Raw genomic sequence first — 12,138 nt, 5'->3', positions numbered from 1 at the left:
TTACACATCTGATCACACTTCTGATATTTTGATATCTGTCTTATGCTCTGCTTTATGGATAAAACTTAAAGGAAAAAAAAAGATTCACATTAAAGTCTTTGGTGACTAAAAATCCCATCTTTATCACTGTATTTTTCCTTAGCCTAGGCAACTGTAAATGAACTTGTTTCTTAAATAAGGAAAAACAAAACAAGGAATCTCAGCTACAACAAGACTTGACAACTCTCATGACTGAACCAAGAATGTAGGGCCATCTCCCACTGGGTTAATTCAAGATGCTTGGAAGTTCAATGGGTTTCAGCATAGTCACTAAGAATCACATTGCTGTTGCCAGCATGGCAAGTTAGTAACAATATATGAGGATTCTGAAGACAGGAGTTTCAGAGTGCTTTCTGTGATTAAACATTACTCCTGTAATTTCTTTCTTTAAGACCAACTTCAAGCTGAGAGCTGGTGGCTCATGCCTGTAACCCTAGCTACTTGGGGGGCTGAGATCTGAGGATCCAATTCTCCACTTAATCACCAAAAAGCTAGAAGTAGAGCCATGACTCAAGTAGTAGAGTGCTTGAGCAAAAAAGCTCAGGAATAGCATCTAGGGCCTGAGTTCAAGCCCAGGACTGGTACCAAAAAAAAAAAAAGAACTCAATTGCTTAAATCAACATTAACATTTTAATGTGTGAATTCCAAACCACTCATATTAATAATCATTTGATTATGTCTCCTTTCATCACCCTCACCTTCCATTGCTTAGGAGGTCCAAGTTCTAAGTGCCAGAGTCAGATTTTCCACTAACCAAGGGCATCCATGTCACCCCAAAGTCATGAATTTCAGCACAACCATTTACAACTCTCCCTCTATCTCTAACCCAAAATAGGATGCTAGGCCAAACACAGATCCATGCTTTGCATTTTTCTTCATTCCTACCTAATCCTACCTTTTGTCTAAACTTGAGCAAAATTTGCCTTGACCATCTCTAGGGTTTGAGTCAAAGAAGTAGCAACTCTCTAAAACCTTAGAAAAAAGCCTAGAGAGAAATTTCTTTCTTCTGATGACATTGTACTTCCTCAGAAAGGCTCAAGGCTGTGCAGCTATGGGATTCCAGAGAAAAAGAGACAGAGAATAGGTGCCATAGCACCTTTATCCAGGATGAGAAAACTCAGTTATTCCAGAAAGAAGAATTTTCAGATAACAAAGGACCCAATATTCTGGGTTGGGGGAAAGAAAAAGTGGTATAAAAAAATACCATAGCCAAAGTATTTATTTCTTAATCTGTTCCTTAACAGAATGCTACCTGGCATAATGCATTCCATGCTGCTTTGCATCAATAACCCCTCCACTTCCCTCCTGAAGGCATCTCATCGCCAAATGCAAGCAGACTGCTTAATGCAGGACTAATTAGTATATCCCCTTCCAGTCTGTGGGTCCTCCATTGTAATTCCTTCCCAGCTCATTTTTTTTCCACAACCAAGCATCAATCAAAGTAAGTGCCCTGCCTGCCTAGGCAACACAAGATGTCCTCCATGCATTTGTCATCTGCCACACAAACAAAGGGGGAATTTAATTGTTGATTTGGGTATGCAGCCATGGTGCACAGGAAAAGGAAGCAGCAAGTGAGAGGAGGGGGGCAAGGAATAAAGTTGGATGGGTGGACCAAATACACAGGGCATTGGAGGCTTTGTGCCGTTTTCTGATCTTTCTTAGCACTGCTTCTGGGCCTATCTTCAGGGATTTCTCTGCAACCTGGTCATTGGCTGGAGTTTTTCCTAAAGCAAGTGATTTCCACCCCCTTCCTCCTTATGAATATGAAAATGCCTACGGAAGTGCACTTAAAAGCTACCATGTCCGCTTTCTTCAGAAGCCAAGTCAGTTTGCAACATGTGCTTGTCTAAAAAGACTGTCACGGGAGCAGGATAAGCCAGGGTTTTATTCTGGAGATGAATTAGTATTGTTTTGCTAGGTTGGAGATTTGGGGAGGGGAAGGGACTGTTTTTTGTTATGACTTGTTTTGTTTTGGCTCTTCAAGCCTGTGGACAGGCAAGCAGACAACAGAGACCAGAAGAAGTGCCTGTCCCATTTGTATACAGAGGTCTGGACCAGCAGTGCTGACATCACCCCTCACTTACAAAAATGCAGAATACAGGGAAGTACTTTACTGACTCATCCTATAGTTAACAGGATTGTCCACAGACTCTGGTCATGTTGAGATAGTCTCATAGGCCTTGAATTTACTATATCGTCCAATTGAGACTCAAACTCCAGCTCCTCCTCTTGTCTGAGCCTCCCAAGTGCAGGGATTACAGGCCTGTACCACCATACTAAGCCACTAGTACTTAGAAGATGCCATTTTATAAAGCATAAACTAACCATCAGAAGGAATTCATTTTCATCTGAATGTGGATGAATTACATTAATAATAGCAAGATATCAATAGCAAATTGGCTCTGAGGGTACTGCAAATGAAATGAGACTATATGATTACTTGATAAACTGATCTTGATCAGACATCCCTTCCATAATTTTCCTCTCCTTCCTCTCCCAACCAGCCATATACTTTTTCACATGTATACATTGAGAATTATGATTATCTACCAATCCACTGCCTGTTCATCCACAACCTTACCACTCCCCTGTCCCAATCATACCATGTTTCAGCTTCCTGGCACTAATGTAGCTAAACTATGACTTCCTTACAAAGAGTTTTGAATGCATAGTAATAAATGTTATACAAATTAGGGAAAAGAGAGATCATTTGGTGTTTTCCCTCAGATGTTTTCCTATAAATACTTTATATACTGTAATATGTAGTGTACTTTTATATATACTGCATTATGAATACAAACAGTATCTTCCTTGTTCAGATCCATGTAATATTCCTAAGTGCTAACTATCTATGACATCTTATATTGCTGTTAGGTTTGAAACTAGCTAAAATAACCTAACTTCTAGGGGCTGTCATACTAGAAGACAACATGAAGTACCAGTTCTAATTATATGGCATAAAATGATTATTAGAGAAACCAAGGAAAGGATGGAGAAAGAGCACAGTTACCACAGATCTTGAAAGGTAGTAGCACAAGGCCAGGTGGGCAAGAAATGTGGAGAGGTGCCAAGGACATTTCAGGCTGACAAGAACATAGGAGGGATGTAGAATACAACCAGAGAACAATTCTAAACTTTTTTTTTCCTTTTCTGCCTTTTCTGGGCCTTGAACTCAAGGCCTCGGCACTATGCTTGAGCTTTTGTGCTCAGGGCCAGCACTCTACCACTTGAGTCACAGCTCCACTTCTGGCCTCTTTTTTTGGAGGGGGAAGTTAAATGGAAATAAGAGTCCCATAGAGTTTTCTGTCCACACTGGATTTTAAACTAGAGTCCTCTGATCTCAGCCTCCTGAATGGCATGAACCACCACCTGGCACAAGTCTGAATTTTTACCAATTGATGAATTCAATTCTCTCATGGATTCTTGCTCCTTATTAACATTTTGATTAGTAGCTGCCTTTATTATAGTGTTTTAAGCTTAAATTGATAAAAGCTAACCCATTGTTCCAATAAAGTATGAATCAATATTTCTTAATCTTTCATTTTAACCTAAATCAGCTAACCTAAATAGAATCAGCTCCATCACTTCTTAAAATGGCATCTTGTTCTTAATTTGATGTACATTATTTTCTTTATCCAATTAGCCATAAAACATCAACATCATTTGGCATAGCTCAAAGACAATCTCAAATATTTATAATGTAAACACAGAGACTGGATTTCATTTCTGTGTCTAGCGTATTACCACAGTGTGTCCATAAATGGGGGTCATCTAACTATCAGGTTAAACATCTTCATGAAGACCCAAATCCACATCATCTTGGAAATTTTGGTAGGTGTATCACCTAAAATGTATGTATGTAGTTACAAGTAACAGAAACCCCAAATAAAGGTAGCTTAAATTTTCTTTGTAACTGTCTTAACTTTCTCTGCATGATCAAGACTACTGAGGCACCCACAAAGTATTAGCTCCCCACAGGGCAGTATCTAGAGTCAGGAAATGGTCAGTTACTCATTTGTGTTCACAGAAAATATTACCCAAACCTCCCCACTGGGTGCAGATAATCCCCATGTATCTTGCCATCCAGCATCTCTTCACACCCAAGCCTAAACCACACTGTGACCAAGAGATGGAATTACTATTTTTTTAAACAATTAAGCATTAGCCTTCTTGGCACTTGTGGTGGGGAGGGAGGGGGCAGGGGGAAAGGAGATGAAAAAGGAGTGGTATAAAACAAGACTGTTAACAAATTCTGGAAGGAAACAGCAGTATTCATTCACTGAACCATCAACAATAGCTGCCGCATGGCACCATGTTACCACAGACCACTTGGATTTTTAAAACCCCTGCTCTAAAAAAAAAAAAAAATGTAATTAACCTGGCACTGGTAGCTCATACCTGTAATCCTAGCTACTCAGGAGGCTAAGATCTGAGGACTGAGGTTCAAAACCAACCCAGACAGGGAAGTCTGTGGGACTCCTATCTCTAACCACCAAAAAGCCAGAAGTGAAGCTGTGGCTCAAAGTGGTAGAGCACTATACTTGAGCACAAAGGCTCAGCAACAATGCCAGAGTCCTGAGTTCAAGCCCTGGGGCCCATACACAAAAAACAATTAGTCCATGTTTAAATATACCTGATTTTATAAAACACTAAACACTGTATAGCCTTATGATTCACCTCTTATGTACTTCTTCTTAAAGATGCTTGGAAGATGCAACAAAATGGGGATGCACGGTATCCACATGGAGACATTCCTTTTGCCATTTTTCACTCTCTACTATATTCCCATCAGCTTGACAGTGCCAATACACCATTGCTCTCCATTTTAAAAAGGGTTGAGGAATGCACTCAGTGTAAGTCAGACCTCTTGGCTTCAAACCTTTATATCATTTTCCATAGAGCAGTCACGGTTGGGAATTTACAAAGGAAAATTGGCACCTAGTCTCCCCCCCCACTTAAAGGTAAATAGAGCTAAACCCCTATTTTAAGAGTACAGAAAACTTTTTATCACTTTTATCACTTTTTCCCACCAACGATTCCCCCTTGACTCTTTTTTTCATCACCCCTAATTTACTGTATTCCAAACCTAACTGATACCTAGTATGAGGATACAATTATCATGACTAATTCATACGCATGTTGGAGGGCAGGCCCAAGATAAATCTTTTATACTATGATATCCCTTCATGCCTGGCCCAGGACATTCTCCAAAGAATCTTGGGTGATTGGAGAAATCTCCCCTTTCCCTCACTCCCTAGCCATAAATCTTTCTCAAATCCATGCTTAAGAGTTCCTATACACAGAAAACATCTGCCTTCCCATATCCACCCCCCAAAAAAATGTTCTGAAGGCTTTAAAAATATGGTCCTTACCTATTTAGGTTGAAAGAGAAGATATGGGTAGGACTGAAGCTTTCTCATTAAAGACTGGCTGGGGGGGAAAAAAAACTCTTTGAGATCTTGTATTTCAGTCATGCCAACACTGATTCTTTCTGTCCGAGAACATGATACAGAATCTATCAGTGTTTATAAAAGCCTTGGACTCCAATTCACAGCATTTTGATGAAGGGGAATTTATTTTTTGAAACTTAACTAATTGACATGTACTAAAATCAATGGAAAGTTTTCTGCATGATTCGATATTAACAGTTAATAAAAATCTATCCATTGGCAGTGTGATAGGACAAAGCCTCTTCTGAGGTTGTAAATCACACAGATAGTAGTTCAGGCAGGGCCTGTCATTAGTGTATTAGGGGGAAAATCCATAGATGATGCATACTCATTCACAGAACACCCACAGGTCTTTTGTCCTTATGCTCATAATTCACATTAAGTATCAAATATCATTCAACTTTACCAAATGTTCTTCAGCACACAGATTTTTTTTAAAAAGGCACCTAAAAACCAATTTGAAGATGCCTGCCATTTATAAGACATCTAGCTCACTAATTGCAAAATCTATAGGGAAGTGCCCAGCATCAAAGCCTCGGCTGATCCTATGAGTGCTTCTAAATGAAAAACTGTATTCCTAGTAAATAAAGCACTTCATGCAGTCACTGGCTGCAGTGCTGCTTCTCCTGTGGGTTTTCAAAATGACCTTCCTGTAAACATCAAGGGCTTATAACTTTTTAGATAAAGAAACTTGTTCCTGTTTTAAGACTATGTCAGGTTCATTCCCCTATAGCTCAGATTTTCAAAAGAAGAGGAAAAAGTAATCCAGAATTAGAAAAAAAAAACCTGTTTCCAGAATGAAGTTCCCTGTCAGCCTGCCTTGGGCCTTAGGTGAAGAAGCAGAGATTAAAGAGTCAGTATTCTTTTTCATGTTTTATCTGCCAGTTTTGTGAATGTAGAAAGAGAATGAGTGGCCACAGCTAAGCAGCCAACTGTGGTATTAAATAGACTATGAGTCCAGCACAACACCCTTACACCCACACCCTTGTGCACATGTATATACACACACACCATCATGTCTGATTCCTGGCAAAGGCGCCATGCTTCCTCTTTGCTCCACAGCCACAGATGAAGGTAGGTGGAGGAGGGGGCAAGTGGCCCTGCAGATGCAACCCCCTATGGCCACGATGATAATGAAGCTCTTTGTTCAGCTGTGTGAATGTGGCATCTCCCATGAGCTCACTATTTCCTATTTATTCTATACTTACCTGAATGCGCCAAGTATTGCAGCTTTTAATGCATATGCAAACCAACTAAAATGTCCTTTTGTGAGATACTTTTCTAAATGACCGCTTTGATATGTGTTCCTCGTCTCCTCTTCAGACTGCGTGCCATTGCTTCCTTCTTTAGAAGACACAACTCACTATTTAGCCTCTTTTGCTTTGATTTTGTACAACAGCCCAACAGGAAGTCTGTGTTTGCTTTTTCTTCATATTTCTAAAAGCAAATTTATACTGATTTGTTTTGATTTACTAACAGAAATATGTTCCCGCCACAGACACTGACTTACTTTATGTTCTTTCAGTCATCAGCCTTGAACTGTAGACTAAGTTTTCCCAAAGAAAACTGAAATCCTGTAGTTGCTATCTCTACTGGGCCCTGCACACTTGCTGCAGCATTCCAAGGGTTTAGAGACGTCATTATTCTCTATAAGCAGCACATTTCTTGTATGTTACCACTAAGCTTGAATGGAAAGAACAGGTGGCATTTTAAAGGAATATTCAATAACATTTACCAAGTCCTTTTTTATTGTTTTGTTTTGAGGAGTATTTGATGGTAAAAGGTCACATGCTCTAAAATATAAGCATTTTGCAATTTTCTTCTGGTGGAACCATACTTTCCATTCCTTTTATAGTTAGAGGGGGATAGTTTTGCTAAAACTTTCCCTGTCAGATGAGCCGAGGTAGCCTAGCTCAACAAGAAGGATTCAATCTCTGTTTCTTTGTACTGTACCCTGAAGAGCAGAGCTTGTGACTCTAAGACATTTTGGATTAGAGGGTAAGGTGGCATCTTCATTTTTCCTAACACTGACAGCCAATACAGATGGTTATACCTAGACTCAGAGGAATAAAGACAATACCTTATGTGGTGGCAGAGCACTTCACAATTATGTCTAGACTATTATGAATTCTAAGTCAACCTGTAAAAATCTAGTCATCTTTCCTATATTTTTATATGCACCTGTGAGAGAAATCTAAAAGAAACCATTTAAATTTAAAACTCCTATCACATTCCCTTTAAAAACAGCTTTAAAGTTATCATGTGCTGGGTGAATTCAGTTGAAGGTCACACAGGAAGCTCAACCTAAGGATTTTGGACAGCAATGAAAAAGATGCAATAGCTTACATATTGGAAGAACCAAACCAGTTATCTCCTAGTTGTGACTGTAGGGATACGATCAATGTACCTCTTTCTCCCCCTTCTGCTTCCTTTCTCTTTAGAGTTGGTATACACGGATATGAATTTATATGAATTTATTCCTGAACTCATTGATTTGATGAGTATCTCTTTTTGACTGTTAAGAAGGCCACATCAACTAACAAATCTTGCTTATTTTTGGCTTCCCAAATAATCAGACATAAACATTTTTATTTTGCCTTGTAATCTACATCTAAAAGCACAATAGCCACAAGAATTAAGATAATTTTTTAAAGTTTTTATATGTTTTCCAAGTTCTTTAATTTATTACTCACTAAAAATCTCTCTCAAACTGGCACCAAGGTGGCTTTTCTTCTTCAGCTGATTAGGCCTGCATGAGCTCAGGAAAAGCTGTCAGATCCTGCCTCTGGCGCAGCTGGAATGATCCAACTGATTTGCCAGTATGGCTTTTCTTTCTTTCAAGAAATAAGCTTCATCCCCAAAATCATAAATTCATTTTGTAGAAGAACCTAGTCCCCCCTCATCCCCCCCAAACAAATCCTTGTTCATTTGAAACATGAAACACCTTGTAACCTCTTTTATGAAACTTCCTCCAAAACAAAAGCAATTTGAGCCATCTTTTGGTCAATATTTCAGTTTCCGGGGCCCCAGTGCCATACCTTATCTTTAGTTATCTGCATTTCCCATGGCTGAATCTTCTGCCCTATGCGAGGGTTCAAGGGGTCTCACAGAGTCTCACTCATCTCCAGAAAAACTTCATCATGTAAGGCCATGCTTAAATGTTTACCCTTTTAAAATTCTGTCGGGTTAGCCCAGAGCAAAACAATGAGTTACATCAATCTTGTCTTCTTTGGCTGCCCGCTGTGGGTGCTAAAACCTGCTTCTTCATATTCACCACAATAATAACCTAAAGGCAATACCATAGTGCCCTGACTCCCCAAGAAACCCCTTGCTCTCCTGTCCTTCAATCCTGTCCTCCTGTCAGAACTCACCACTCACGGAGACTACCTCTCATTCACTTGGGTCTCCTCTTTTAGCAGATAAGCTCTAGCCTGGGTTTGGTGAGAAGACCATGCTAACATATTTATGAACCCTAATAAGTTAGTATTTATCTTCTCAGGATGCATAGATGTATTCAAGAAGCCCATGGCATCCTGCTTCATCTCAAAAAAATGGCATGGTATCTGCCCTTGAGCAAATAAGCCTTTCAGCTCTTTCTCCAGTAGATGGCTGAAAACCACAGAGGCAGGTGTTTTCCCCGACATCCACTCACAGTCAGGGTTGTAGTTGAAGAAAAAATACAGTAAGCCCAACTTTACAGAGGTATCACATGTGGCTCTACCGAAGCATGGTCAAAATAAATATATTAAAAGAACCCTTTGTTGTTGAAAGGCCAATTCCCACATTCAAATTGTGTAGCTCAGTTAAAGTTGATGAGCTCTCAGTCTTTAAATCTCAGTCTTTAAAATCACTGTAGTCTGCTGTTTGCTTGCCCTGAAATTTATAAAAATCTGCCTCCCATCAAAAGCAGACAGCTCCCGAAAAGCCAAAATAAATATCAATGTGGTAATTGAAGTGAAAAGTGAAAATATGAGATATTTCAATGGCATGTCTTTAGCAGAAGTTGGGTAGCACTGTGGGGAAAATCAAGAGTTCAAGAGAGCACTGAACTCTCTAGCCTGAGCATGCTTCTCAATTGTGGCTTCCTTATAACTACATATTCATGAATACCAAGGATCTCTGTTACATTATTAGGAAAATTGTTGGATGATCTTCATGTTGATTTGGCAAATTCTAATTTTATTTTACAACTATTTTATTCTTGTGCTCTTTCTATACTCTGTACTATACGGATTTTTTTTTAACTTTTACCTGCTTTGGGTCACATTCTAGTCCAGAATTCCTATCCAGGATGAAGTGACCTGGCCCACCTTGTTTTCATTTGATTTGTACTCTTTGTTAAAAATATAACAACTGTGCTGGGGCTCAAGTGATAAGAGTGTCTGTCCAGCAAGCAAGAAGCCCTAGTTTAAACCCTAACACCATTAGAAAGTGAACATAAATACCACAACTATGTAGAATTATCCTTTATTCTAAATACAAATAGAACTGTGCTACCCGCCTGACTGGAGCACTGTACATTTTCTCTGTGAAGAGAGTGGACAGAATGACACAACCCACAACTCCTCGATTAATAGCTAACCAGGTTGAGCACATTTGAATAAAAGCACATCTTGTTGCATGCAACAATGATCTGACAGAAGAGTTGGATGGCAGAGTTAGTATTTTACTGCTTTCAGCTCCACTACAGTTTTGGAACCTTGCATGCATAATGTCAGAACTTACAATTGCCTACAAAAGGAGAGTACAATACTACCTGTGGAACCTCATCACCAAGAGAAGATGACGTTTCAAACCTTAAAAATACCCTCAATTGCGCAGTCCTTTCAGAACGAAGCCTACCATGATATGAAACACTCATCAAGGCAAGCCTTTTTCAAGCAACAGTGAAGGCATAATTATTAAATTTTACAACCATGCATTTAGCATATCGCGGTGGGGGGAAGGGAAGCACTGGAGAGAAGCATCAGAGCGTATATATGTTTAAAGACATAACACATGGAGATTTCATCTGTGATCACTTTCAGAGGCAGGAAGAGTGGCTCAGGAGGACATGACTGGAAGAAGTTCAGTAGCCTGAAACATGACTCTTTTCAAAAAAGCCATCCACACACACACATCTCCAAAAAAAATCAAAATGTACTTCATGGAACTATTGTATATGAAGCACTTATTAGCCGTAATTAAATGGACAATATGAATTTACTACGTCTTTAGGACTCTGGCTTGTTCTGGTTTAGAGCAAGATGATTAATGCAAATACATATTACTTGAGATAACCATTTAGCAGCTAATTTAGCCAAATTTATTACAGCAGTTAGAGGTTTTTCATTTCAGCAGACGGAGACAAGGACATGCCAAAAGAGGGCCACGTAGATGAGTGCACACTGCCCTCTAGTGGCTAGCCACAGAGTGGGACTTTGGGGGTGGGGGGGGGGTGGCGCAGAGTTGCTGTGATCCATAACCAACTCTCCACAGCAGCTTTTGTACATTCCCAGCATCCTTTTAAACCATTCCCTTCCATAGCACTTTATTTCAGGGGATGATTTACTGCACTTTCTCTTTTTACTAGCTCAGGAATACCCAGATACAAATCAAATCAATTTCAACTTGGCAAGATTTTGGTCAAAGTATCATTTTTAACATCTGCATTTTAAAGCTCTCTTTCAGTGGGTATTTAATGGCACCGTTTCACATTACTGATTGTTTTTACTCATTCCTTCCTTTTGGGCCATATTTCAGAATCTGTGTGGAGCTGTCACTCTGTCTCTGGCCAAGTCAATTCCATGTCTCCCCCATAGGCCAGGGATTCTCTCTGACTCAATGAAGGGATTTATTTCATTCCAACATTCAGCAGTCTCCCCAGAATTTTTCCCAACTGACCAGTATCAATTCAATCCATCTGAGGACTATAAATTGGTTATCCAAGACCAAAAAGGACAGATGGGTAAAGGTGCCAGTTGATACCGCTGGAATGGATCAAAACAGATTGAAATGATCAGAATAGAGACGTAAAGCATCTCCAGAACCATTCAAATATCCAGAACTTCAAAGAGGACTTCTTAGCCACCTCTAAATAAATCACATCCTTATATCCCCTGCTTCTCAGCTCACGTCAAACCCAGTGACAATATTTACAATGCAATAAGTGCTCTGTGAGCCAAAGGATTTGTAATCATTTTATTCTTCCTTTCTGCCAGAAAAGAAATCAAGTCTTCTACAGATGCCAGTAACTTTCCTCCAGGGCAGCCACTCTGCTGAACTGTTGGCTTCACTGGCTCTACTACTGACATCATACATCAGGCCCACAGAGGGAACGCCTGGTGGGGTAGAGGTTCTGGACTTGAGGTTTTGAACAGGTGAAACTCACATGTTCCTAGTCTTAATACCATCCCTTCCGTTTTGTTCTTTTTCTCCAGTGCTGAATAAGGGTCAGTGTGTGACGAAGTACTATCGCTGGATGCAAAAGAATGGAGGATATATCTGGATACAGTCTAGTGCTACCATAGCTATTAATGCCAAGAATGCAAATGAGAAGAACATCATTTGGGTGAATTATCTTCTTAGGTGTGTACCTTCTAATTGATTTCTCAGTTATAAGCAGTGCATCCCAATGGTTAAAAGCTGACATGCATTATCTTTTGATAAT

General features: G+C 39.7%; 1 protein-coding gene across 5 annotated transcripts in view; it reads left to right on the top strand.

The window, feature by feature from the left end:
- The window catches only part of Npas3 (neuronal PAS domain protein 3), an 828,644-nt gene that overhangs the window by 806,690 nt on the left and 9,816 nt on the right, over positions 1-12,138 (top strand). For all 5 annotated transcript variants that reach the window (XM_090345197.1, XM_090345194.1, XM_090345193.1 and 2 more), the window contains one exon: positions 11,909-12,056. In XM_090345197.1, coding sequence (XP_090201323.1) covers positions 11,909-12,056 — 148 coding nt within the window. The remainder of the gene's footprint in view (positions 1-11,908; positions 12,057-12,138) is intronic.

The sequence above is a fragment of the Megascapheus bottae genome, chromosome 14 (assembly GCF_031878675.1).
Source record: "Megascapheus bottae isolate mThoBot1 chromosome 14, mThoBot2.hap1, whole genome shotgun sequence".
NCBI lineage: Eukaryota > Metazoa > Chordata > Mammalia > Rodentia > Geomyidae > Megascapheus > Megascapheus bottae.
The sequence above is the reverse complement of the archived record's forward strand: the minus strand, read 5'-3'. Positions and strand labels throughout refer to the sequence as shown.